Source organism: Nicotiana tabacum, chromosome 20 (assembly GCF_000715075.1).
Source record: "Nicotiana tabacum cultivar K326 chromosome 20, ASM71507v2, whole genome shotgun sequence".
Taxonomy (NCBI): Eukaryota; Viridiplantae; Streptophyta; class Magnoliopsida; order Solanales; family Solanaceae; genus Nicotiana; species Nicotiana tabacum.
This window is the reverse complement of record NC_134099.1, coordinates 163685968-163713393: the sequence shown is the minus strand read 5'-3', so window position 1 is coordinate 163713393 and position 27426 is coordinate 163685968. Positions and strand designations below refer to the sequence as shown.

General features: G+C 36.7%; 1 protein-coding gene and 1 long non-coding RNA gene across 5 annotated transcripts; both read left to right on the top strand.

Annotated features, from left to right (window-relative positions):
• Nucleotides 1-4746: 4746 nt before the first annotated feature.
• On the top strand, nt 4747-7924 carry LOC142174804 (uncharacterized). Its single transcript, XR_012703873.1, has 3 exons — nt 4747-4876; nt 6010-6070; nt 7657-7924. It is a non-coding gene; the product is annotated as an uncharacterized LOC142174804 (long non-coding RNA).
• A 443-nt stretch (nt 7925-8367) lies between these two features.
• Nucleotides 8368-26910, top strand: LOC107829856 (uncharacterized). Of its 4 annotated transcripts, none has more exons than XM_075241073.1 (24): nt 8368-8709; nt 13277-13357; nt 13482-13581; nt 13677-13761; nt 13889-13938; nt 15167-15246; nt 15779-15838; nt 16892-16991; nt 17088-17165; nt 18359-18423; nt 18514-18582; nt 18669-18746; nt 18823-18918; nt 21029-21099; nt 21453-21530; nt 21659-21752; nt 22259-22354; nt 22949-23166; nt 23257-23371; nt 25067-25198; nt 25293-25400; nt 25483-25595; nt 25662-25763; nt 25841-26910. In XM_075241073.1, the coding sequence occupies exons 1-24, from the start codon at nt 8665-8667 to the stop codon at nt 26334-26336; spliced, it is 2610 nt and encodes an 869-aa protein (XP_075097174.1). In that variant the 5' UTR covers nt 8368-8664; the 3' UTR covers nt 26337-26910. The 4 variants fall into 4 exon arrangements, with proteins under 4 accessions (XP_075097174.1, XP_075097173.1, XP_016512809.2 ...); XM_075241072.1 differs by having other exon boundaries at nt 25064-25198; XM_016657323.2 differs by lacking the exon at nt 8368-8709 and adding an exon at nt 9747-9885.
• Nucleotides 26911-27426: the final 516 nt, after the last annotated feature.

Sequence of the window (27426 nt, the reverse complement as noted above, 5' to 3'; positions counted from 1 at the left end):
TTAGACCTCTAATTGACCACTGCTAAAGCTGTCGTTACACATTAAATGTGTATTTCTCTTTAAATACACATCATTCCTTCAGCCATCTCCATAATTCCAAACCGTCAAAAATTCCTCTTCACTTTCACTTGCCCTCTTCTCCAAAATTCTAACTCACAAATTCTCTCAAGAAACCAACGATCGTGACCAACCCACAAGACAATCCTGGAACTCCTCCACCACCCACTCCCTCTAATTCATCTACACCTCCTTCACCTAATACATCTCCCAAACCCAGGCTAAGAAGGGTGAAAATGCTTGCTCGAAAAATAGTAGCATCTGAGGCTCTGAGGAAGAAATTAAATGAGAAATTAAAGGCAAGCCAGGCCCAAGACTCGGACTCCAACTCTGATTCTGAGTCATACAAATCCTCTAGTGAGGGGAAGGACCTGGGTATTCTGACTCTGAAAAAGATCGAGAATCCCCTTCTAAGGTAAGTTCTTCTGTGTCTGAAAATCTAGAAACTAGGTTTGTTCTGGTTGGGCCTGTTAAGGATGTAGAATTACCCGAGTTACGAAGGAGTGAAGGTAAAAAGAATTCTGAAAAAGAAAAAGAGAGAGAGGGTGCATGTGGTGAAGATAGGGGAAATGGGAAAAGAATGGTTGATCATTCACCCACTGTTGATTTGCCTATGCCTGTTATATGTGGGGTTGAACAAGAAAGGGTAGAAGAGAGTGGAAAGAAGTCTGGCGAAAGTGGTTCTGGTGAAGCTGCTGAGGGACTGATTAATCTAAGCACACAGGGAGATGAACCTGGTTCATCTACTGAAGAGACCCTAACAGACCTGTTGAAAAAGGTTGGAGCAAGTTATGACCCTAAGAAACTAAGAACTCCCACACTAAAAGCCCCCAGTGTTCCTAAACCTTACAAATAAAGAAAGGCTTCATCCCCAACAACTACTGAATTTTCATTGCCAAAGGGTAGAGCTACAAGAAGCAGGGTGAAGCAGAGTGAGAGTGATCTCCAAAAGGCTTTTGCTGAGAGTAAGAAGAAAAAGCATGTTAAAGGAAAAATGAAGGTTATAGAGTCCTCCGAGGCTGTGGAGTTGAGGAGATGGAACAGGTCCATCAGGAGGAAGTTCAACCAGTGGAAGTTCAGAACCCCAAGCCCAAAATGTCCAAGACTTCTTCCAAGAAGTCTTCCTCTGTGTCTGAGGCTGCTAAAACTTCACTAGCCAAGAGGACAAGGTCTGTAGTGAAAAGTAAATAAGTGAAAATTTCTGAAGATGAGGAATAGAGTGGAGAAGAAGTAGAAGATGATTCTGATGGTGAACAAGACAAGCTTGCCATGTTTGGCAAACGAAAGATTTTGAAGGGTAGACTACTGAAAGACCTGGTAGAGCCAGGAATGATGAGACTGGTGGATGCCTTAGCTGCTCAGGGGTGGAAGTACATGGTCCTTCAGATGGATGGTAGGCTATCCAGGAATGAGATAATTGAGTTTATAGCAAATGCAGAGGTTAAGGATGACAAGGTTAGCAGCCTGGTGAAATGAGTTCAAGTGTCCTTTGATGCAGAAAAACTGGGAGAGATCCTTGATATACCCTCTGAAGGGTTTGATGACTATACTAGACAAATGTGGCCTTGTCTGGACTCCCTTCCTACTGCCCTTGAAATTACCAGGAGGATTTGTGATGCTGAAGATGTGAATGAAGTCAGGGCTGTTCAGAAAAGTGAAATGAGGCCTCAGCACAAGGTCTTATTTGAATTTGTCAATAAGTGCCTATTGCCCAGACAGGAGAGAAGACATATTACCAATTATATGGACCTGGTTCTTATGGAGTGCTTGGAAAATGGAAGGCAATTTAATTGGCATGCCTTCATCATTAAGCTGCTGGACAAAGTCATAAATGGTTCCAAGGCACATGCTATCCCTTATGGCTTTATTCTGACTACGATTTTGGATAGATGCAATGTGCCTCTTAAAAAATGGGATATGGACTCAAGCAAGGATCATTTTGGCATTAACACTCTGATTGCTTGTGACTACTTAGCCATTGTCATCCCAAATGAACCTGGTTCATCCAAGAAGACTCATATCAAAAGCAAAGTCAGAGCTCTAGTTCAGGAATGTGAAGCCAAGGATGCTGAGATAGCTAGGCTCAAGACTCGTGTGGCAGAGGTGGAATCTGAAATGGATGCTCTCAGAACTGAGTTTACCAACGAAAAGGAGAAGAATGATGGAATTCTTCATAATATACTGAATCTTCTCCAAGCCCAAAACCAACCCTCTAGCTCCCCCAAGCCTTAGGAATCCTAGTTTTTGTCTCCTGAACTTGTCTAATACCTTTAGTGGCCCAGATTAGGGATTTTTTCTATCTTTTTGCTCATGTTTTAAATGTTTTTTGATTTCTGGTTGTGGATTATGATAGCAACATATCTCTATCAATGATATCTACTGTTTTTGCTTTTGTTCAATGTTAATATTTCCTTGATAGTTTAAATATGTTTGCTTGACTACTGATGATTAAATTATGATTGCACTTGCAGTTACCCTAGTGGCCATGAGTACTTATTAAAATCTGGGACTCACACTTTGTATGCAACTTTTCGATGATGCCAAAAGGAGGAAGAGATATTGTGCTTTATACATTATGAATAAGTGATATTTATAACCTAATGGACCTGGTCCTTGATGATAAGTGAATTTTCTAAAATTTGTATTGATGGTTAAGCTTAGTTCTTATAGGATCCAAGTAAGTAAAAAGCACAGAGTTTGTCATCATCAAAAAGGGGGAATTTATTGGCCCAAGAACATGTGAAGTTTTGAAGATTGACAAAAGAACTCAGACATGGACCAGGTCCATCTTGTGAAGCACAGTCATGATCAACCTATACATGTAAGATGCACGTGAAGGAGATAAATCTAACTGATCAAGAAGCAATATCTCCTAATCTGATCGAAAAAGTTGCACATTGGATAAGGAGAGAAAGACTCCTTACATGAAGAGAACATAGTTTAGGATGAAGATAGTGTTAGAGTTTGAGATCACCATGAACTCTTTTACGATAGAAGAGTAGCAGTTAAATCCCACTCAAACTCTGATTACTAACCTATTAAATGTCAGTGTTGTTCTCTTTTACAGGTAATGCACATAAGCAGAAGTTAAACTAAAATTAAGAGCAAAAGAGCAACGCCATTTTGCAAGCAATTTATGTGTGATTTGAGTGTGCAATCCTGAAGCTACTTGAACGAGATAGAAGAACCAGTTCCATGTGTCTATCTTTTATTCTAGTTCAATTATAGTAGGTGGTTTTACATTGTACCTTTTAGCTTTCACAGAAGCAATTGTATTAGGTACCTAGAGTGTTCAAGTTAGAGTTAACTTGAAGTTGTCGTAACAGTTGAGGTTGTGTACCACAACATGATTAGAGTTAATCCTTAGGTTTACAAAGAGTTTTGTAAATGCTATTTTGGCTCAGTGATTTTAGTGGAAGTTTGAGAAAATCCTACTGAGTAGTAGGTCGTGGTTTTTTCACCTTTGAGCCAGGTGTTTTCCACGTAAAAATCTCTGTGTGCTTTATTTTCTGTATTTATTATTCCGTAAACAGTAGTAGTTGGAACACCTAGAAGAACCAGGTTCTTCTATAGTTCAGTTAAGCAAAAATTGGGTACCACACAAATCACCCCCCCCCCTTGTGTGGTATTGACGCTTAAAACATCATATAATACCTGTCGATACCATAGAAACTAAATAAGGTTTGACTTATGAACATGTACCTATAGAAATTCTCGATAGGCAAGTAAGAAATTTGAGAACAAAAGATATAGCATCGGTAAAAATTTTGTGGAGTAATCATAATTTAAAAGAGGCTACGTGGGAGGTCGAGGAAGATATGAGAGAGAAATATCCATATTTATTTGAGGAAAAATGTATGTGAACCTAAGTTTGGTTTGACATTTATATTTCATTTATTAAATACAAGTTAGCAAGTGTTTATATCCTTCCTAGATTATACTTAGTTGTTGTAGTAACTTAGTTAATTCCGTAGTATATTTAATTCATTAAAGTGATTTACTTGTGCTAAAGTTGTTGTACTTTAGATTCTTGTTAGTTGTTGTGGTACCTCCTTGCCGGAGTGTGAGTAATTAATTTATGAGTTATGTATGGTGCATATGAATGGCGTGTTATGATATATTTGGTTGTTGTTCATGTAGTTGTGGTATTTGTAACAGGGATACTTTTTTTAGACACTCCAATTTACAAGGAAAACTTTGCCGAAATTTTTAAAATTTTAGAGAGTTAGCCAAAATTTTGAGTCCCTTGCAAGAGTGAGTAGTGCTAAGAAAACTTAAGAGGTTCAAGGACCTAAGAAATGATTGTTAGCTTAAGAATAAGACCCTAGCAACATTCGAGGACGAATGTTTTTAAGGAGGGAAGATTGTAACACTCCTTAAATTTATATAAATTTCAAGACTCGCTAAATATAGAATTTAAATTTTTTCTCCTTAAATTATACTTTTATTACGGATTTAAAACCTTGTGAGTGATTTTGAGTTACATCTATATTTATAAATAAGTGGCTATACAATTAGGGAATATTAATAATTTTAATATTATTAATTATTAAAAGTGGGTATCATTAATTATTAGTTTAGTTATAAAAAATAAAAACTAAAAATACAAACAAAAAAAGGGGACAAAATAACCAAAGCCCTTAAGCCCATAAAAGCTGTTGAAAAGCGTAAGCAGGCTTAAAGCCTTATGCCTTCGAACGAAAAAGAAACTCCAAGCAGACTTCTGCGTATAAGAAATAGACGAACGTCCCAGCGAAAGTACTTACGCAAGCAACGGAAAATTCTAGGGTTCTTACCAATCACTAATTCTTGATCTCAGGTATGTGAAATTCCCTACTGTCAATTACCCTATAGTAGTAATAGGTAAGAATTGAATAATTAATTCCTTTCTTTCTTTGTATCAACATCAAATTTCATGTTTAGATGTGAAGCTTTAAAATCAAATAAAACGCACTGGTTGTTGTAGAATCAATTATTTGACGGGTATAAATTGGTATGGGGTCTATGTATTGGCTCGAGAAGTTTTGAGGTGAGTTGATATAACCCTTTGTTAAAGTGGTTTAACTCACAAAAGCACGTATGTAAGGTGTTTGATAAATTGCTTAAAAGAGTTTATATTTACTTAATTGGAGCGAGCGAGTACCTATTAACTTAGAATTGTTCTAGCAAAAGTTTATATGATTTATTATGATATATGTGTGTAAATTTTCAGATTTTTGTGTTATTTTTATATGCTATTTTCATGTTGAAAATTTATGAAGAAGCAAGAATCTTTAGAAATACTTTTACATGTTTATTTCATTCTTATGCCATGCTTTATATTTAAGGATACCAGCATGAGCATGTACATGATGTTCTACAAAGAAAAGATTTAGACTTGAAAAGTCATAAGAAGAAGTTTTAGAAAGAAAAGATTTTTGGGAGTATCCTTTATTCTGAGAAGGGGTCATCGTCCAGGCCGAGGGTCCTGACCAAGGCGTTGACTTCCTGAAACTACTTGTGCCAAAGTAGGGAGTACACGAGCCGAGGGTCTTGTTGCTGAGAATTTACTTAGCCAGGCTGAGGTATGATACATGAGCGTTGAGAACCATGAAGCGAGTGACACCTCGTGGATTGTGCCTATTCGATCAGGTTGGGATCGAACCCGTGCCGATCACACGGTGACTGAGACGGAATTAAGTCATGATAGTTGGAACTTACAAAGTATAAGGTGAAGAATTTTTTTATAAGAAAGAAAAAGAAAAGAATTTCTTTTAGAATATTTATAAACTGCTATTATGCAATTATTTATAATTATTCTTATAAGCTTTATGTTTTACATGCATTTAGAACCTTTGCTCATAATGTATATGTTATTAAAGTTTTCCCCCCTGTTGTTGAGATTGACTGAGTATAATGGATGGTACTGACGTTCTCTTTTGGGAACCTACGTTGGTCTGCGGTACAACGTAGGAACCGGTTTTGCAGGCGAGAAGGCTACGGGTTAGAACTTTCTTCTCTTCCAGTGCTAGTGGTGAGCTCCGCTTTTGTTCATGAAGTATTCCTTAGAGTCATCTTTATTTAGTTATTTCTTTGTTTACTTAGAGAACTGGCCAGGAAATCTCATGTCCTGAGTAGTGCGTTAGTTTATCAGTAGAGGCTTCATAGACATAGTCGTTGGGTTAAGATTCATATGTTTTTGATAATAACTTAGCAGTAATTCAGTAGTTACTATGAATAAAGTTTTGGAGTTGATTTATTTAAATATTTAAAATTAATCAAAAGTATTTGGTTAGAGCATTGCTTTGTTACATATAAGGTTTGGAGTTATAATAGATTTGATAAGCAGAGATGGTTCGCTCGGTCATGTTTAGTGATCGAGTGCCAGTCCCGGCTTGTTCAGAAAATGGGTCATGACAGATACTCTAAGTCTCCCACCTGGCAATGCATCCTCAAGGGCTGTGATACTTGCAGGAAGGCAATCACATGGGTGGTCCACAAGGGAAACAATGTTAGCTTTCTGAGTGATGCTTGGATCCCCAATCAGCTAGCCATTAGGGACATGATAGAAGACCCCCTTACTCAGAATGATGAAATTTCCAAAGTAGACACTATCTACAATTTAGGGGTTTGGGTTCTCTCCACCATCTCTATGGATCTGCCCTCAAGTATTTCTAACATGATCAATTCTCTCTTCATCCCTCCAAACCCTACCAAGGATGACAAGCTAATCTGGAGACTGACTCATAGTGGGTCCTTCACCAACAGCTCTGCCTACTATTTCCTTAGCAAAACCAAAAACAATGTCGAAATAGACGAGGAAGAGAATTTTAATTGGATTTGGAAATTACACACACCTAACAAAATCAAAAACTTCATCTGGTTTCTTACCTACAAAGGGTTACCTACTGGAGGTTACCTCCACAGAATTGGGGTTAACTATAACTCACAATGTTGTTTCTGCCACAGTCTTAAATAAACAAGTGACCACATCTTCTTTGAATGCATTAATGCAGCCTAGTTCTGGCAAGACTTACTATCCAAGGCCTCAATTGAGAGTAGGCAATATAACCCCATCTTTTCATCCCAACAATGACCCTTCACTTGGAACAAGCTTAGGAACACACCTTTTAATGATCGCATTCCTTGGAAAACATCATTCCTTTTTGTTTCTGGCATATATGGCTATGCAGAAACCACAACTTGTTCAACAATGAAAAAGATAGAATCAGCATCGCCAACACTATCTCTAAAGCAACTGAATACTTTATGTTGGTAAAACATACAACCATAAAAAAAAATCCAAATCACTGTAAAATGGGAGCCCCCAAGAAGAAGTTTCTTTAAGCTGAACACTGATGTGGCAGCAATGGGTAACCCATGCATAGGAGGAATAGGTGGAGTATTCAGGAATCACAATGGGGATTGGATTATTGGGGTATATGGAGAATATACCACATACAACCAACACTTTAGATGAATTGAAAGCTCTCCTAAAAGACTGCAACTTGCTGAACAAAATGATTGGATCCCGTTAGACATCAACATTGACTCGGTAGAATTAATATAAATGCTAATTACATGTAACCTAACATATGAGCCTATGACTTGTGAATGCAGGTTGTTAATACAAAGGATGGTGAGGGTCGTGGTAAAGCACACATATAAGGAGCCGAATAGAGTGGCAGACGCAATGGCAAAAGAAGCAGCAAAGACAACATTTTTTGGGTAGATTTAGCTTACTAGCAGTTCCTCTGATGTTTGCAAATGATGTATTTTGGGCAGACATCCTAGGAACTGAAGTTGTTAGAGATTTTCTGGCATGTAATATTGACTTTATATCTCATAACATCGCACTGTTGGGGGAACTACAGTACCCCAGCAATGACAATACTGTGTAACGTATTTTTGGTCAGTAGTTATATAAATATCCGCCCTTTAACAAAAAAAAGAGAGATATTAAAGGTTAATATGATCAATTTTATTGATAATTAATGTTAAAAGATGAATTGCTTAATATGTGTGAAAACAGTAAAAAAATCACGTATTGTGGACCAGAGGGAGTAATATTTACGTCAAACTATACAAAATTATTATGATTAAGTGATTTAATGCAGTTAAATATAAAGTGAAAGAAGTATAAATACATATTATGTATTTATTTGCTTATTAAAAATAACCCTTGTAAATGATTTAAAAAAAAATAGAGTAGGTGAAATAAAGATTCCCCTCCCTAAACAGCAGTGGCATACTCCGGTATTTTCATGTAAATGAAGGGCAATAAAGGATTTTAATAACTAACCAATGTACTGCTTCTGTGTTCCAAAGGTCGGGCCACGGAAAAACACTTCAGATAAACGAGAGAATAAAAACGAAAGAGAGAAGAGAGAGAAAGAAGAGAGAGAGAGAAGCATAGAAGATTCAATTCACTGAGCAAAATAATTTCAATGGCGGTTAGGGTTTTGAATTGATTCCCCAATTTTTCTATACCTCAAAAAAACCTCAAATACTTCCTCTTCTACCTTTTTTTCTCTCCCCTTTTTGTGCCCACTCAAAAACCCTAATTGTCGTTCCTCGCTATCTAATCTACACTACTGGCGCAGTGAATTTTGAGTTCTAGAAGTTTCCATGGGTGCTCAAGAGAAGTCTACGGGAACTAATAATCCGATGCAGGTTAGCTTCGTTTCTTAAATTCACTCCAAAAAATCGCACCTTTGCATTAACCCTAGCACTAATTTCACAGTGATTGGTTTTTCTTTTTTTATTTGGAATTAATATATTACACAATTGATTAAGTGTTTATCCCGAACTAGTTGGGATTGAATATTCACTATATTTTGACTATATTAACTATTTGCTGAGCTAAAAAAATGGATATTTACTGGGAATTCTGCGCACTGTATGTCCGAGTATTTATATTTCGGTTCAGTTTCCTTGTAGACAGAGGCGGAGTCAGGATTTGAAGCTTTTGGGTTCGGGATTCTAGTATTTTTAAGCTATTGGGTTCTAAATTAATATGTAATTTGTATATATCCAATAGAGTTCTTAAGACAAATACAGTGTTTGTAACTAAACCACTGGGTTTGGCTGAATCCATAACCGAAGAGCTAGCTATGCCCCTGCTTTTAGAAGGTACTTTGTAGTGTTAGGTGGCACAATATGTGTTCTACGTTCTTGGTGGGCCTTACCCGGTATATGTGTTAGGGAGAGGTAGCAGATACCCGGTGGAATAGCTGAGGTGTGCGGGAGTTTGCCCGAACACCGCGTCATAAAAAAAAGTCTTCTATACTTGCTTTGTTATACTGTTAAATTCTTATGGGTTTTGTAATTTATGCTCTGGTTATCCAGCCTTCTACAGTTTATATTAGACTAATTTATGTCTTCTGGTTACTGATCAATCTTAACTGAAGCTAGACCTGTATTAAAAAATCAGCCTCTTTCGGTTGGCGCCAAGGGTAACTTATGATTTGTATATCTAATTGGAAGAGCTCTTGCTTGATAGTTGTTTCTGGTACTTAGTTGTTTTTGCTTCCTCTTTTGTGTAACCTGTGTAGGCCGTAGGGTAAGGCAGCCACTTGTCATTATGTTGATGAATTTTTCAATTTTTTATTTTTTAATAGATTGAGTACCAGTTGTTTCTGGCACTCATCTTTTGGATTTTTTTTTGGAGAAAATCATTTACTTAATTGTTTTCCTAAATTGCAGCTTTTGCACTTTTTTTGTAGAAGGAGGAAAAATAGAGCAAATATCAGTAAATATTTTAGCCCCTTTGGGACGGGAAACATATGCATGTGCCTGGAAATGTCATATGCCCCAAAGAAAAATAAGATTTCTCCAAAAAGCATTCAGGTGAAACAGAGCTGGTTTGATTTGAGTGAACTTGTTTCACCTCTTCTTGTTCTTAGGGTGTCTAAGAATGTCCTCTTTAAGTTATAAAAGTCTTAAGCACAAGTTTCAAAATTAGTCTGCAATTAGATTTTTCCTGTTATTTGGAAAGTGAAATGGATATTTCGTACTGATGGATAAAACTTGCTCTTGAGATAAGGAAATGGGATATGGAAAATATAAGAGAGACCTAATCTATCTTCGGATGATGTTGAAGTATGATTTTACAAAATTTTGAGTGACCTAAGATTTGCTACAATGTGATACACAAGCTTCTAACTTAGCTACAAGTTTGAATTGGTGGTTTTTTTAAAACCCCTCCCAATTTAGGTGGATCTATAGTGTTTCCACACTTCCCCTCCAGCGTGACTCGAGCCCAGGACCTAACGGTCATGGGTGGAGGTGCTTTTACCAACTGAGCAAGCCTCACTTGTCATTTGAGTTGGCATTGATGGTTAGTTTTGTTTCTCAATGGATCTGATATGGAAAGAGTTGGAAAACTTGTGAACAGTCGCATCACGAATCTTGCTAGATTACTGAGGGCACAGGCAAGCAAACTTAATATGAAAAAGCACAAAGCTACTTTTGTCTTAATATTGACACACAATATTCAGTATACTATACCTTTTGTCTATGAGATTAAATAGTGTTAGGGGCTGAAAGAGGGCGTAAATTGAACAAGTTTGGCTTGCTAGTGTTGAGTATTTGTGTAGATGTGCTATTGTTGCTTCAACAGACCTTTTGAAGTTAGTTTGATATTAGATTAATGTTAAATTAGTGGGTAGTCAGCCGAAAGTTGGAACTGAGAGAAGCACTTTACTATGTGAGGATTTTAGGGTAAGTAGAATAAGATACTATTTTTTCTGAAGTGCGTTTCTATCATCAAAAACCATCTAGCAGATGCAAAGGTTACGAAATTGAGATTGAGTCAGCCCAAATATAAAGGAGAGACCAATAAGATTAAGGAGCTGACAAAATCCAAAAATTGATCAGTGTTATTTACAGGGGAAAGGTTAATCCAGTTAAATTGATTAAGCACAGCTAACCCTTCAGGGAGTAGCTTGAAGTTGAGATTCCATCAAAACATATACCTAAAAATACTTGCAGGCACCATTGTCCAGATCTTCTTGTATTTCAGTTTTCATAGGCATCTCTAACACTTAAAGACATAACCCATTTTAGTCCGAAAATAGTGAAAAACATGCTCCATAAGTCTGCTGCAACTTCACAGTGGAGGAATATATAAATTAATACTTTTTGATTTGGATTGACAAATACATCACCTGTTAGCTAGCGGAAAGCTATTCTGATGAGGTTGTTTTGTGTTAAACAAGCTCCATCTAAAAACTATCCAACGAAAAAGTAAGACCCAAAAAAATATATCTAGTACAAGTTTAATTCCAATCAGAAAAATGATTGTGAAGTGAGATTATTTAGGATTGTTAGTGCTTAAATGCAGACGACCTAAATATGTGGACTCAGTTTTCCTGAAGAATAGTATGATGGATCATAGATGAAGATGTAGCACATTGAATTAGAATAAGATGGTTGAAATGGAGGAGTACTACAAGACCACTATATGGCAAAAAAATATCTAACTACATGAAATGCAAGTTTGTAAAACGTTTGTGAGACCAGCAATGTTGCATGAGAGTAAATGTTGGACCTCCAAGGCCCAATATATCCACAAGATTAATGTCATAAATGTGCAGATGTTAAGATCTGTATTTTTATAAAGGGGCCTCCTATTATGTAATGTCCACCATTAGCTTATTGCTCGTATGTTTACATTAATAAAATTTTACCTACTTATCAAAACAGAAAAAGAAGATAGGTGTGCAATGGTACAAGTCCGTACAATATTAGATATGATCCTTTATCGACAACGAGAAGTTTTGTGTTGTCTTCTTATTTATCAACAAAGAATATTAAAATGTACGCTATTAGTAGAGGATGCTAAGAGCGAATACATAGGAAAACATCGGATAAGGTCACTCGAGATTGTTTGGTCATATCTTGCATAGATTTCCATATCCATTGGTTGGTACTTGGTAGTTATAGAAGAATATGATGGTTGAAGGTAAAAAGGAGATGTGTTTTCGTTACTTATTAAAAAAGGTAATAAATGGAGACAAAGAAAACCTAAGGTCACACATTGTAATTGTCTCAGAAGGCCTAAAATCTCTCGGAATTAATGCAAACTTAGCTTAGAGTAGAATACCATTTATTAAAGAATCTATATAGGTGATACCAAGTAGTTGAGATTGATTTAGAGGGCCAACTTTTCTTAAATTTCTTAAAAGGAGTTTTATGTAGTATTGGGATGAGCCAATGAATATAGACGATCTACATAGCTTACTCTAACTGATTGGTACACAACATCATTGGTTTGTCAATCAACATATTGGATAGTACGAGCGAAGTTTAGTATAGCATTTGCAGATTGGTAATGGATTGCATCAGTCGAGATTCCATTGGAGGTGACGTTATGCCAATGTAGGATAGTATCTTGGCATTGCTGCGGTAGTTCTTTGGAAAAGTAGATGTTACTGCACTTCCTATTCTTATTACCAAGTGACTTTACCATCTGATATTTGTCGCATAGCAAGTAATCTTATTCTTTTGGATGTGATATTGGGTTATAAACTGCAATTACATTTTCTAAAATAAAAAATAAAAGATATTGGTATTAAACTCTGTCCAGTTTATTTTGATGAAGCAATTGATTTCATTGCTGGCATCAAGAAGATGCTTAATAGTTACAACAGAGTTATAGCAAAAAAGGAATAATGCTAGCTCCAATACAAATGTTGAGGCTAATACTAAGGAGCTAACAAAGTTCAAATAACTATTAAGGGGAATCTACGGTGGGAAACTCTGTCCAGTTTTGTGCAGAAATGAAAAGATCTATCACATTTTTTTCATTTAGAAAGATGTATTAAAGTTGATTAAGGCGCTAATTGGTTGCATGAGTGGAACTGTGTTTGTTTTGCTGTTACCAGCTGAAACTTCGTCTGCAATTCCGGTGTGCAGGAGGTTTTGGAATACTTGTGCGGTTTGTAGCATCTTGTGTTCTGTGCGCTTTTCTGTACTCAATGTAGATTTTCTTTTACATTCTTGTATCTTTATCTCTGTATTTTTTATGAGAATTACCTTGCCTCCCACCTTCCACAAAACAAAAAAGTGAAAAACAAAGAACCTTCCTGCCCTTTCCCAACTATGATTTCGTTACAGGCTGATGAACAATCCTAAGCAGCTTTGACTACTAATATATTTGGCCTTGCAGTTGGTCTTTCTTACTTTCCCATATTAATTTAATTTTGTAAGATTAACCTTTGTCCCATCTATGTTGCAGCGTGTAAAGGTCTACCGTCTTAATGACGATGGGAAATGGGATGATCAAGGGACAGGGCATGTAACTGTGGATTATATAGAGGTGAGTTTTAGTAGAATGTTTGATGTTCAGTTTATACCATTTTGCTTGTGTTGTCAAAAATGATTTATACGAACCAATTGAGAGGGGTTAATTTTATTGCTTGTGATTGTGGATGCTGATGTAGAGATCGGAAGAACTAGGATTGCTTGTACTTGATGAAGATGATAACGAGACTTTGCTTCTGCACCGTATTAGTGCAGAGGATATCTATCGGAAGCAAGAAGGTATCCTCAAGCTCCATAGTTTTGTCCCCTTTCTCCCCTTCTATGACTTCTATTATGTTGTTATTCAGTTTCAGAATAATATAGTCTTCTTTCAGATACAATTATTTCTTGGAGGGATCCGGAGTATTCAACTGAACTAGCTCTTAGCTTTCAAGAGACTACTGGTTGCTCCTATATATGGTAAGTTTTTGGAAAATAAATTTTTACATTTATTTCCTTTTTTCTTGGTTATACTTCCCTCCTTGTTTTTTTAAAAGCTGTTGTAAACATCAGCAAATAACATCTTATGTCTTTTTTTGCTTTGTAGGGACCATATATGTACTGTGCAAAGGAATATGCACTTCAGTAGTCTTAACAGTAAGTCTTTAACGTAATCATTTTATACTCTTGAAAAACAGAATATTGTTGAGCTCCCATGATTCTGAGTTTTTAAAATTTTGGCTGCAATTATGATACGGGATAGTCATACTTCTGGCCCCATGCAAATATAAGGAGTATGTACATTGAAAAATTTCGGTCCATTTTTCCCAATTAATTGAGTTGGAAATGGAATTTTATCTTCTTGGTTTAGCATAGATTGCTAAGTCTTTTGGTCCCCAACTCAATTGTCAAACTGGAAATGTGAAAGTCAATTGCAATTTGTTGTCACTTAGTATAAAATTTTTCCCCGACGAATACTTTTGAGTTGCTATTGTTAAACACTTCAATTGCTGTTGTTATGATTGCGAGTCAATTATTCTGTTGGGAACAATTATTAGTTTATGTGAGGCGCATTGTTGATGATTTTGAGATGAGTGTATGTGAGACATGTTATTGACGATATATGATCCACTGGCTGAGTTGGGAGATGGCATGAGAGATACTCTTGAATCAGAATGATTTATTAAAAAAAGTGGATATTGTTGTCTGACTGGTGGAGCTCTTTCTTTAACCTTATTTTCTTTGTGAAGTGTTCATTTTGACGAGGATTACTTTGAACATATAGATGTATTGCTACTACTGTATTCCCTCTTAACTAAATATTTGTAAAAATTAGCTTCCACAGATATTTATTACCAAATTTGTTTCTCATGTTCATATTTCATTTTTTTTTTAAAATTAATTGATTAACTTGGATTTACGAATAGCATTTGTACCATCTTGGTATCTCTTTTATTTAATAAAGTTTTACCTTATCAAGAAATAACTTGGATGTACGAATCGATAATCTTGACCTCATAAAGCTGGGCTATCACGTGAAACGGGATTGAGGCTGTATGTTCTGCTGTCCACCTATATCAGAGATCCTCCAATGGATAGTCTGGGGTTCATGATATTGTAGTCTGGGGTTCATGATATTGTAGTCTTGATTGTTTCTGGAAAAAAGAGAGTAAAACTATAAGTATGATGTCAAAGGAAATAGTAAATTGATGCATTACAGAAAAAGGTTCACATAGTTTCACTCCTACTTCTAGGACACCTGTCATTGGGCGGGCTCTCTTTACAAATTATTGTTGGTTTCTATTGGCTCATTTTTTGTACCTAGCGGAAAAAGGTTTTATGTATTTTACTTATTTATTTCTTTTTTCTTCCTAACTATTTTCAGATGAAACATTTCATAGTGTCAACAGTGACCTGAGGGAGTTGCCCCCGGTTGAGCTTTCTACGCTTTCCCAGATACTAAAGGTATATCTGAATGTCCACCTTCCAGTTTTTCCTATCTTCTTAAATAGTTCAAATGCCTTTTTCTTATATTGCCCTGATGATCACCTATTCTCAAAGTTGCACCCAAGGGTTTGGCTAGTGGTCAATAAAGTTTTGTGTTTTTTTTTTTCTTGGAGACCTGAGTAGGTGATTTCTTCCCATCTGCTAAGCCTTGGTGGCTAAGTTATTCAGTACCTATAAATAACTGAGGTGTGCGCAAGCTCGCCCAACATTATTGAAAAAATTAGTTGTTCTCAAAGTTCCAATGTCTATTAGGTTTGTGGTTAGTTGCAACCTCGAGGCCTTTAACACTCTCCTTGGTACCTTCCACATCCCAACCAAATAAAAAAGCCTGTAAAAGTAAAAAGTTTAGGGCCAATATCATTATAAGGGATGCAACATAGGAAAAACTCTCTTTTATTTTTTGCGAAGGCAATACTCTTTCGAGTGCTGTAAATCTTTTCATACTGTTTGCTGATTTCTGAAAATTTGTTGTTTATTGTTTGTTTTGCAGACAGTTGTGGAGAGTGGCATTGCTGATCAGTTGCGTGTTACAGAACTAATATTGCATGATGTGAGATTCATGAATCTCTCAGCTCTCTAAGCTTGATTTCTTTTCAGACAATAAATCTTCATTAAAATGAGGGTTGTGTGACCTCATATTAGCATCAGTAATATCTCCCTCGTAGCAAAGAAGCCAAGAGTGGCAATGGTTGTGAAACTGCTTCGAGCTTGTCAGCTTAGGAATTGTTCGCTATCATATTCATCACCTATCTTGAAAATGCAGATGTTGGGTCTTCCCTTTTTAGAAGCAGTTATTGATTACACTAACAATAACGGGATGAGAACTATATTATCTGTTATAGATAAGTTGGAAAAATGGAAACTGAACCATGAGTGGATGTTACCTTTGTTTTCATATATTAGGTATAAAATTTTTGTTGAGTCTCGCACATCGACTTAGGAATGGTTGATCTCTTTATATGGCTTGGGCAATCCTCACCTCACGAGCTTGCTTTTGGGGTTGAGTTAGGCCCAATGTCCATTTCTTATCAATTTTGATAGGTGTGGTAAACTTTTCAGTGCCTTTAAAATGGTGGTTGTATGTACAGTTTAGTCTTTCGTACTGCCAGGGCTCCTTCCTCAACCACTCTTCACCCCCTGATTTTTCCCACTTTAGCCCTCTTCCCCATCAAACTGTATTCAATCTGGGCCCTGGTAGCTTAACAGAGACCCATAACTCCTTTGGGATCTGCACAGAATTTTCCGTCGCCGGCGAAACTCCGGCGTAATCTCTAGTGATCCCTCAGTTTCCCTCCCTGCCTCTTTCATCCTTATACCAGTCTTGGAATAGCTGGAGGCCTTTGAATCCTTTGTGCTGTTTGTGATATCCTTTATGCAAAGTGCAGTACTCTATTCAAGTTTTTGGTGCACTCTCCAAGGAGTTTCTGATCTATGTAAGACGAGAGAAAATGCCCCCCTCCCCCCCACCCTCACCAAAAAAAGAAAAGAAAAGAAGTGTTTCGCACTTTTTATTGATCTTGGATCATCCTAAAATTTGCTTGTTTATTCATTTGTTTTCTGGGTCATGGGTGAATCACTCTGAGTTGGATTTTTTCTTCTGCAGCAAGATTTTTTCCGTAAGCTGATGGATTTATTTAGCATCTCTGAAGATTTGGAGAACATTGAGAATCTTCACATTCTTTTCAAAATAGTGAGAGGAATCAGTTAGTATTGTCTATTTGTCACCCGTTTTTCTTTTGCGAATACTTCTGCTTGTTTTTGTGGGTGTTAACTAATCAGCATGAAGTGGGTTTTTGCAGTTATGCTCAATAGCTCTCAGATCTTTGAAAAAATATTTGGTGATGAGCTGATAATAGATATTATTGGGTGTCTTGAATGTAAGTTTTTTTATCTTATTACTTTCAGTTTTTAGTTAAAATGACTTCTTTTGATCCCAATGGAACTCTATCTTAATAGGATTGCTTGAAGACCTGTAGTGGATGCGCTCCTTTCTTCTATCTTAATTATATTTGCATTTTAGTTGCGGTATATGGTAACCAATTTTGCTTCTTTTACGCATGAGCGTTAGCCGCTAGCTCTATGATTAGAATTTCAGCTTGATATGGTTCATTTTAATTTCCTTATCTACAACAACAACTACGCCTCAGTCCCAAACAAAGTTGGGGTCGGCGATATGAATCCTCACTTCTTTCCTTAAGCTCAACTCATATCATAATCATACCAAAATAAAATAAGAGTAGTACTGAAATTAAGTTTTTTTAATATATATATGTATGTATGATAATAATAATAATAAAATAATATGAAAAGTTGTCTTAACAAATTTAAAGCCTATTCCTAACTAGTAAATATCAATGTATGTTTTGGCAATTCAGTGGAAAGTTTAATTTGCAGATGTGAAAGGTAAATGTATGTTTTGGCAACTGAGTTGCAAATTTTTTATGCATTATGCTGTTAGTTGTTTTATTTGATTTAAAGAGCAGTTTTTTTTTTTTTTTTGTGTGTGTGTGTGTGTGTGTGTGTGTGTGGGGGGGTTGATAATTGGATGACAGTAGAAGAGAAAAGGTAGAATATATGCGCAAGGTAAACTAGTGTTTGATTATATTATCTCCTCTACTTGAGAAACTGAGTCACTTATCCGCAAAAAGGGGTGACTGAGTCTTTCATTTGGTGCTCTTTAGATATGCTGCTAATCCTCCTGTTTCGGGGTTTGACCTTGCTTTCTCTTCTGGTATGTGCTTGTTGAAAACTGAAAACTTTTACTAGACCAAGTGCTTAGGTACAATCCTTGTTTATTTACGTCATACTTTAGAATGTTGAACTCAATCTCTATTGTTGTTGAAGTTGGAAACTTTAGGGCTTTTCATTGTTATTGGCGAAGTTTTTTGAGTTGTATATAACAAGGACATTCTTGATGCGCGTATAGCACTGTGGATTGTGAATTTGGGTTTCTTGTATGTGGATAACAATAATCTGTTTGATGAGTTAATATTATTTTCCATTTTCAAGCTTTCATTGCTTACTTGTTGATCTTATTTTGGAACGGCCTGATGCATATTTTGGTCAACAGATGATCCAGATGCTCCTCATGTTCATCATCGCAATTTTCTGAAAGAGCATGTGGTCTTTAAGGAGGTATGTTATGTTTCTTTTCTACTCCATACCTCCTACTGACTTCCGAGGAATGTTTGCTGAAGTGTCTTGTTTCCCTTGTGGGTGTGGTAGGCTATAGCTATTAAAGATCCAATAGTCCTTTCAAAGATACATCAAACATACCGAGTTGGCTATCTGAAGGTGATACTTTTTTTTTTCTTTTATTAGCTTTTAGACCGCATGCTGTACTACCAATGAAACTTATAGTTTGTGGGACTAACATTCAGGATGTCATTTTGCCTCGAATGTTGGATGACGCAACAGTTGCAAACCTTAATTCCATAATCCATTCAAACAATGCAGTTGTAAGATTTGCTCCTGTAGTTAAAATGTTCTATCTTGTGGTTATTATGGTCTCCTGATTATTTGGTTTTGATATAGGTTGTATCTCTGTTAAAAGATGATAGCACCTTCATTCAGGATTTGTTTGGAAAGTTGAAGTCGCCTTCTACATCTGCAGAGTCAAAGAAAAATTTGGTAAAGAAAATTGTTGTTTCCTCTCTTGCATTGCAGCTATTAATTGATTTCTTTGTTCTTTTCTCAGAAGACATTTAATTGTTCACTATCTTGTCAGCTTCTGATAATTGCTTGTCCTTGTAGTCTTTGGATTCTTATCTTTTTTTTTTGTTGTATCATCATTCTTTTATATTCCTTTTGCTTGCTGTTTTGTCAGTAATTGAATTGGTCAAACATAAGATTTGAGGGCAATCTTTTCCCTCTTTATACTCGTTGATAATGATAATAGAGTAATTTCTTGTTAACGATATGGGGAAACACTGCAATCAAGATAGAATACCACGTAAAGAACCTTACAAACAAACATGGTTCTCTACAAAGAGCACCCAAATCTTAAGTACCAACCTTAATCTTAAAGGTGCTCCAAAAATATATAAAAAGCAAAAATATTCCTATAATCTGTTCAAAAGGAATTTCAATCTTTAATGCATTCTCGTTCCTTTCCCTCCATAATGTCCACATGTCCGCTAGGGGTGCTACTTTCTGCTTTTATTCTACTTCTCTCCCTGACGACTCCAAATATATTCCACACCATACACCATAACTTGTGTGCAATAGGACAATGACGTAACAAATTGTTGACACCGTCTCCTGCTATCTTTCACATAAAGCACCACCTTGTGTGTATCTTCCTCCTCTGCCTCTATTAGCACCTTGTTGGTGCTTTAGTAACCACATTCTATTAAATACAAAAAAAATACACAAATTGCATCCTAAAGTTTTCCTAAAAAGTCATTTTCACAATCCAACTTTACTTTCATCCTTTTTTTTTTTTAATGTAATGGTGGTGTTCGAGCCAGCTTGCGCGTATCTCGACTATTTCACGGGGTACCTGCTATCTCTCACCAGCGTAGGGTAAATTTGTCTACCAAGGCTTAGGTCAATGGGCAAAATAACCTAGTATTTTTTTGTCTCGGTTGGTGAGAATTACATGCATTCCACCCTCTCCTCCTGGAATTGATTGTGTCGAGCGCCTCTTCCCTCTTATTACCCTTGGCTTATCACCGACCCTCTCCCCATTCTTGATATGGGTCATTTATTAACTGATGAATCCCAATGGTCTTCCATATATTAGATCAATTCAGGATCTCATGATTTCTCCCGACTCATGTCTAGGTTACTAATCTTGAGCGGAGTGGGAGTGGGAATATCAGCTTGCATATAATAAATAACCCAATCCAGAGATTGTAAATACTCAATGTTAAGTTGCAAAAGACAATTTCACTACATTGGACTTTGTGAATCATTCAATGGAAGCCATGCGTGATGTCATTTCTCTTTATATTAAAGACGTTTCAGTAGTTGCATCTTTTTCCTTTTTGGTGGGAGGGGGGTGGTAAGGGTCATTTTTCCAGAATTTTTTGGGTTTATTTATAAACAGCAAGCTGAGGGATTTCTTTTTAGTTAGTTAATTTCCATTCGAATTGTTTAAAGCAAGTGGAATACGAAACTCTTGGTATCCTGGCCATATAAAAGAAAATATTTTCAATCAATTTCTCATCAGGGCTAGATCTTCCTTTTCCCTTTTAAGCCTAGAAAGAGTGTGCTGGTTAGATATAGAAGTTGCCTGGCGCAAATGTAGGAAAATTTCGAACTCAGGTGGGAGTAGAATTTGCAGAATTATATATCGTAGTGTCTGTCTAACATTAGTTCCAAAATTTACTTTTTATGCTATTCACCTGTAGTGAGATTGCAAAGAGTAGTTGAGCTTGTTGGATGACAGGCTAGAAAATTATTGTCTTTTCTTCCACCACAAATCCAAAAAATCTGGAATGCACAGGTTGGAGTCAAGCCTAACTCCTCCATCACTATGATGGACTTTTGATTTAAAAAAAATCCAAAAATCTGTCCCTGGCAGCTCATAATATATCCTTTATTGAGCTATGATAATAATAGGTAAATCATGTACTTATTCCTCTTTCAGCCATCCCTAAAATGTATGGTAGTAACTTTACGTCTTGACCTAATACTTTTCTGTTCCTTATTCTTATATTTGGCGGGAGACCTTGATAGGGTACTTGTAGTCTCATCATTGTTGCACTGAATGTTTCCTTTTCTTGGATTTGGGTAGGTGCACTTCTTGCATGAGTTTTGTACTTTGAGTAAGAGCTTGCAAGTGGTCCAGCAACATCGGCTATTTAGGTATGCATCACACATGAATGTCTTTAGTATGAAATATCAGTCCAAATTATCTTATGTTGGAAGGAGGAGCGAAACAATCAACCTATTGATATTGGAAGAATCCGTTACTTGGAGCAATGGTCAAGTTGTCTCCGTGTGACCTATAGGTCACGGGTTCGAGCCGTGGAATCAGCCACTGATGCTTGCATCAGGGTAGGCTGCCTACATCACACCTTTGTGAGGGTGCGACCCTTCCCCGGACCCTGCATGAACACGAGATGCTTTATGCACTGGCCTGCCCTTTTATTTATTTATCTTATGTTGCTTTTATAGCAAATGAGGTGATAGAACTACAAATACTATTATGGTTGCAGGGATCTTGTTAATGAAGGGATATTCGATATCATAGCTGATGTTTTGCAGAGCCAAGACAAAAAGCTAGTTCTGACGGGGTAATGGACCATATCGTTATATTTTAGCAAGTAGACTCTTTTTCTTTTCCTTTTCCTTTTGTCTTTGCATATCATTGTGGTTGTCGCTTCCCTGAAGTTCTTATCCGAAATGATTCTAACTGATGCAGGACAGACATCCTCATTCTATTCTTAAATCAAGATCCAAATCTTCTGCGATCTTATGTAATTCGTCAGGAAGGCCTTGCTTTGTTTGGACTTCTGGTGAGCAAAGATTAGGTTTTTCTTCTTTTCTTGTTCCATAGGTTATTAAAATCAGTGTGACTCTAGCTGTTAGTTACCTGCTCCTAAAATGCATTCTTTCATGTAACATTTATTCAACTGTTGGGATGTGCTTCAATATACGGATTTTGTTATCTTATGCCTATCCCCTTCAACATGTTAAGTTGTGAGGCGTCTGCTGTCGTGTGAGAATGTTCAGTTATTCTATGCTGTGAATGTGGTATGTGATTCATGAGATAAATAATTGGAGAAGGTGGTTTGTCTTTCCTCCATTTCTCATTTTGATGTTTCCTGTTTCCATATGCTGGATATTTTCCTAATAGCAGCACTAAGACGTGTCCTTTTTTTTCCGGCTTAGACGATACTTGTTAATTTTACCTCTCACATTTTTTTCCCTTGGCTTTACATTCCTCTCAAATGGAGGGTAGCCGTGCTTGTTGCCATGCAAGGTACTAGAAGTAAATAATAGCATGGTTTCAAATTTGCAGGTCAAAGGTATGCTAACAGATTTTGGGGATGACATGCATTGCCAGTTTCTTGAAATTCTGCGCAGTCTCTTGGATTCATATGCATCAGGAACCCAGGTGCTTTTCCCATAACTTTTCTGATTTTTCCATAATAGTTTTAATTTTCTGTTAAAATTTAGTATCTTGTCCAAAAAATTCAGGTTAGTCAAGTTAATGACAGGATTGGCTTTTAAAACATGGATATATACAATGTCCTTTTTTCTCCTACAGATCTAGAATTTTGTTTCTTATGTCTTCTCAAGTATTGTGATGGTGAGTGGAACATCTTACGCAATTCTATTTTTGACTGATAATGTCTGACCTTTCTAAGCGGGGAAACTGCATTTCAATATTCTGACCATCTGTAACTAGGGGAAGGGAAGGGTAAGGAAGAAACTGTAGAGGAAGAGGAAACACAGTTAAAAACTAGAGGGAGTAGAAAAACCATTATCCTGGCACCATATTTTTTCTCCTTCCTGAAGTTCTAAGGATAAATCTTTGCACGATTTGGGCTAGCAAATGAGTTTTAAACGAACGAGGCTGGGAGGACCTATAGGAAAATGGATAAATAATGATAACAGTATTTGGATAAGGTTGTTCTCTCTAGTCAACAGCTAATTTTGACTTTTATTTGCTTCAAGCTCTTGATTATCTTCCTTAAATTTGTTCCAGAGAGAGGCCATTGTTGAAATTTTCTACGAGAAGCACCTAAGTCAACTCATTGATGCTATAACATCATCCTGCCCGGCAGACGGTGCTGCAGAAACTGTCCGTAACTCGGAGTGCTCTGATGGAGGAACTGAAAAGCAAAGCAGCGTCAAGCCTGAAATACTACTAAATATTTGTGATCTCCTATGTTTTTGTATCGTGCACCATCCTTATAGAATAAAGTAATCTTCTCATCTTGGTATGCTTTTACTTGGTTCCTAAATGCTAAATTTGATTCTTTGGTTTAATGTTGATTCTCTTCTGTGTCGCAGGTGCAACTTTCTTCTAAATAATGTGATAGATAAAGTTCTCTTTCTGACACGAAGAAAAGAAAAGTACCTGGTAGTTGCCGCTGTTAGATTTATGAGAACTCTTATTTCGCGCAATGTGAGTTGTTTACTTCTCTTAAGCAAGAGAACGTTGTCTGTGGACATGACTTAATTGACTCAAGTTTTGATTTATTTCTCCTCTATGGTCAATGTGTTACCCTGTGAAATGAGCTTAGATGTTTTGAGAAGCAGCCCCCAAGGCTTCGGACCAACAGTAAAGGAATTAAAATGCGGGATATGTGGTAGGAGCACGTCACGACTTTGAACCATACCTAGGACTAAATCCTGGTCTTTTAGTGGTTGGAGGGTAGAGGGTGGGTCTGTACTCTCCTGAGTTTTGAACTTGTCCACCACCTGTGGTTGGGCCAGCTAATCCACAGGGGATCTGTGGACCATTAGGAAAAGATATGTTTTTGCATAGTACTGTAGATGGGCATGTAATGTTTCTTTTAATGATCCCCCATTTTCTGTTTTGTTCTGTTAGTCTTATGGTGATTCATGAGTCTGTGAAGGCCCAATAGACTTGGCAAACGTCGAATGAAACTGGTTGGGATCTTATGTAGGTTTTTATCTGATAATAACTAGGTAAAACTGCCAAGACATTAGAGTTGGCCTAAAATTGTATGTAGAGTCAACAGAGAGGTAGAATAGGGCGGAATCAGAATTTAAGAACAATTCTTGTAAAATAGGTCTAGGTTCTACTTGTTACATCCATGTATGCACACACTGAGAGCCGATTTTTGTAAAATATTAAGTAAGATTTTCTGCTAAAAAGTTTAATATTACGATTTTTGAAGCTCTTTTTTCAGCACTTGACAGATAAATTTTCACCCTCTAGTTAGCTAATGTCTTATCCTGCGACTTTTACTTGCGTCAGTGAATAAGTATACTGTATGCATGTTTTACCACGCTCTAGTAACCACAACTAATGAGATAGATTAGTAGGTTTGAGGTAATGTCACTCTGATTGAGTTAAAGATAATCTGTTGAAACATTGAGCTTCTTTGAATTTGTAGAGGATTGTACTGTAGTAGTTGTAATGTCACTCTGATTGAGTTAAAGATAATCTGTTGAAACATTGAGCTTCTTTGAATTTGTAGATGATTGTACTGTAGTAGTTGTAATTGCTTACTAAAATGACATGGAAGATTGTAGGTTTTGTAGGTACTATTCAGAATTGAAGCATTATCTTCTTTTTTGGGTTCGTTAGTGTAAAGTAACTTTCTAAGAATGGTTTCAAAATTTTGGACCAGAATATTATAAGTTATGATTCTTTTTTTTTTTCCTTTTCTTTTGTTCATAAAAGTAAATTATACTGAACGGTCTGATTTAGTGTATGGCTGCGAAGAAACCATACTCTATCCTTTGGGGATAAGAGCTAAATAGTGCCTTCTTTTTGGTTGTACTGCTTAAATGTCCTTCAAGTCGGTTGAAGTTTCTTGAAAGAAGAGAATAATAATAAGAATATTGTGTATAATATTCTTAATAATTATTCTCATAAATTAGAGACACCCAAGACCTTCGAAATTTTCCTTATCTCACATAACCTAAACTCCTATATAGTGAGTCAACTTCTATAACCAACCAATTTCATTAAGAGTTTTTCTCTATTCTTCATATATCTTTTCACATGGCAGTAGAGCTTTTACAAATTTGGCAGAAACTAAGGTGTAATATTATGTTCATTATTTCCGAGTGTTTCCCTTCTGTGTATTTGTGAATATATTCAAATTCTTCTAAGTACGATCAGCAGGATGAGCATTTGATGAATTACATAGCGAAGCACAATCTCTTAAAACCAGTGGTTGATGCTTTTGTTGCTAATGGAGACCGCTACAATCTTCTAAACTCAGCTGTTCTTGAGCTTTTTGAGCATATTCGTAAGGTAGCATCTTATTTCCTTCACCTGCTTAGACTGTGTAAAAGTAAGTGTGACATGGCTTCTCTTATTTCTTAGGCTCTGACATGACTTAATGCAGGATAACTTGAAGATATTGCTCAAGTATTTAGTGGACTCATTCTGGGATGAACTGGTCAAGTTTGAAAAGTTGACATCTATTCACTCTTTGAAAATTAAATATGAGCAGGTATTGTCCATTCCTGCGCGTATTTTTCACCATCGCTCTCTTGAAAGTGATGCTTTGCTCATAATCGGTTATTTGGGTCTAGTCCCTAGATTGTTCAGGAACCAGAAGTGTTGGCGATCTGTTAGACGACCCTAGGAAAAGAGTTAATGAGCGTGGTTTAGAGAAAGAAGAAGAAGAATATTTCAATGAAGACAGGTATGCCTTTTTACTTCTTTGCATGTAAAACTTTATATGGTAGCCACTGAATATGTATTCCTTCAGTGATGAGGAAGATTCTGCGTCTGCCTCTGTGGCCAATGCAAGTAGGGCGCAGGCTCAGCCAGCCTTGCCTAATGGGTCTGCTCCAAGCCCCTCATCTGTGAGGTAAGTAGCTGTTACTGCTGGAATCTAGATTTATTAAATTGAGAGAACATATTGTGAGACACTCATTGTTGCTTTAGATCTGGGGCACTTGTTGATTATGATGACGACGAGGATGATGAAGATTATAAGCCACCACCTAGGAAGCAATCTAATAATTCTGATGAAGATGCGGAGTCTTTTCCGTTGAAACGAAAGCTATCTCCGAAAGAAGAGCCTGAGCCAAAAAGGTTGCAGCGGATTGCTAAAGGCTCAAAGTCTCGAGACGGTGTTTTCGCTGCTTTGTGCTCAACCTTAAGTCAAGCAGTTTTGCCCTCTAAAAAGACAGTAAGTACAGCACAAGATGGTCCATACTCAGATGTAGACAAGAAGTCTGTGGAGTCCAACCATGAGGAGAAGGGGAATTCTACTGATAATGGGAGTGCTGATTTGGATAATCATGACGACCAAGAACCAACTTGTCCTAAAAGTTTTTCTGAAAGCATGCACAGTTCTCCAGATAATAGGCAGAGGGGAGATGAGCATCCGTTAATACCGCCAAAATCATCTCCTGAAATGGCTGTAAATGGATCATAACTCCTCTTCTGAGACCATCATGCCATTTTGACTCCCAAGTCCTACCGTGGTCTACAAGAATAGCTTAGGCATGTGCTTGCTTCAAATCAGCTCTCTGCACAACTTCAACATGAGGAACGAGCCAACAGGCAATTCCATTGTCGAGTTTCTTAAGTATTGGTGGAGGGGAGTCTGTACAGTGCCGTTGCAAGCGCGGGAAGAGATTAGTATCCCTCTTGGCTTCTCTTTTGTTTAGCATTTCCTATTGGTCCTGTAAAACATTCCATAGCTATAGAGTTTTGCTTTCTCCAATTCTTTGTTTTATCCCTACCCCATCTCCATTCTAACTTTCCTTAATATACAATGCATAGGGCACCAGCTTTTGCCCTTGAAAGGTTATTCTTCGATTTCGTGGGCGTAGTGACCCAGTGTTGCGTTAGAGAGGTCAGTATTGCTTGAGGCCAAGTTTTTTTATTTCAATGTTGTCTAATTTATACGGAATTGTATATTATAATTGTGGACAATCAACTTTGGCTGCAAATATGTACATTAGAGCTGCTCCTTTTTAAAAATATGAATGATCAAACATTCTATATCTCAAGTTATTTTTTGTGAATATGCCTTTCTGGTACTTTTAGAGATATCTCTTCATATATAAGAAATCAAACATGTCGTGATAAATGTTGTCTAATTTAGGTTGTCTTTTACCTATGAAACACTTTCGCGGGATGGAAGCAAAACTCTTGCTCAATCAAATACGGTGTTGATTAGTTTGTTCATCTAGGGTGTGTTTGGTATGAAGGAATGTTTTCTAGAAAAAGTTTTCATGGCCAGAATTTTTTTTTTTAGTGTTTGGTTAGAAATTAGAAAATATTTTCTTGAAAAATTATTTTTTATGCTGCTCTCCTCACCACCCTTCCCCCAAGTCTAAATGTTTCCTGTGCTCTCTCCTCTCCCCCTCCCAAATACCCAACATTTTTAGGATTTTTATTTTTTAAAGAATTTAATTATTCTTATAAAAATTCACACAAACCTAAAGGGGCTGGTGCTTTAATTTTTTTAAGCAAAAACAACATTGGAATTTGTGTGCTATAATTAAAAAGAAGATACT

Coding starts and splice junctions, on each gene's coding strand:
- LOC107829856 (XM_075241071.1), top strand. CDS start 9,826: ATGTGCCTGGAAATGTCATATGCCCCAAAGAAAAATAAGATTTCTCCA. Junction 15,247..15,778: donor CGCTTTCCCAGATACTAAAG/GTATATCTGAAT, acceptor TTTGTTTTGCAG/ACAGTTGTGGAGAGTGGCAT. Junction 25,199..25,292: donor TTTTTGAGCATATTCGTAAG/GTAGCATCTTAT, acceptor GACTTAATGCAG/GATAACTTGAAGATATTGCT.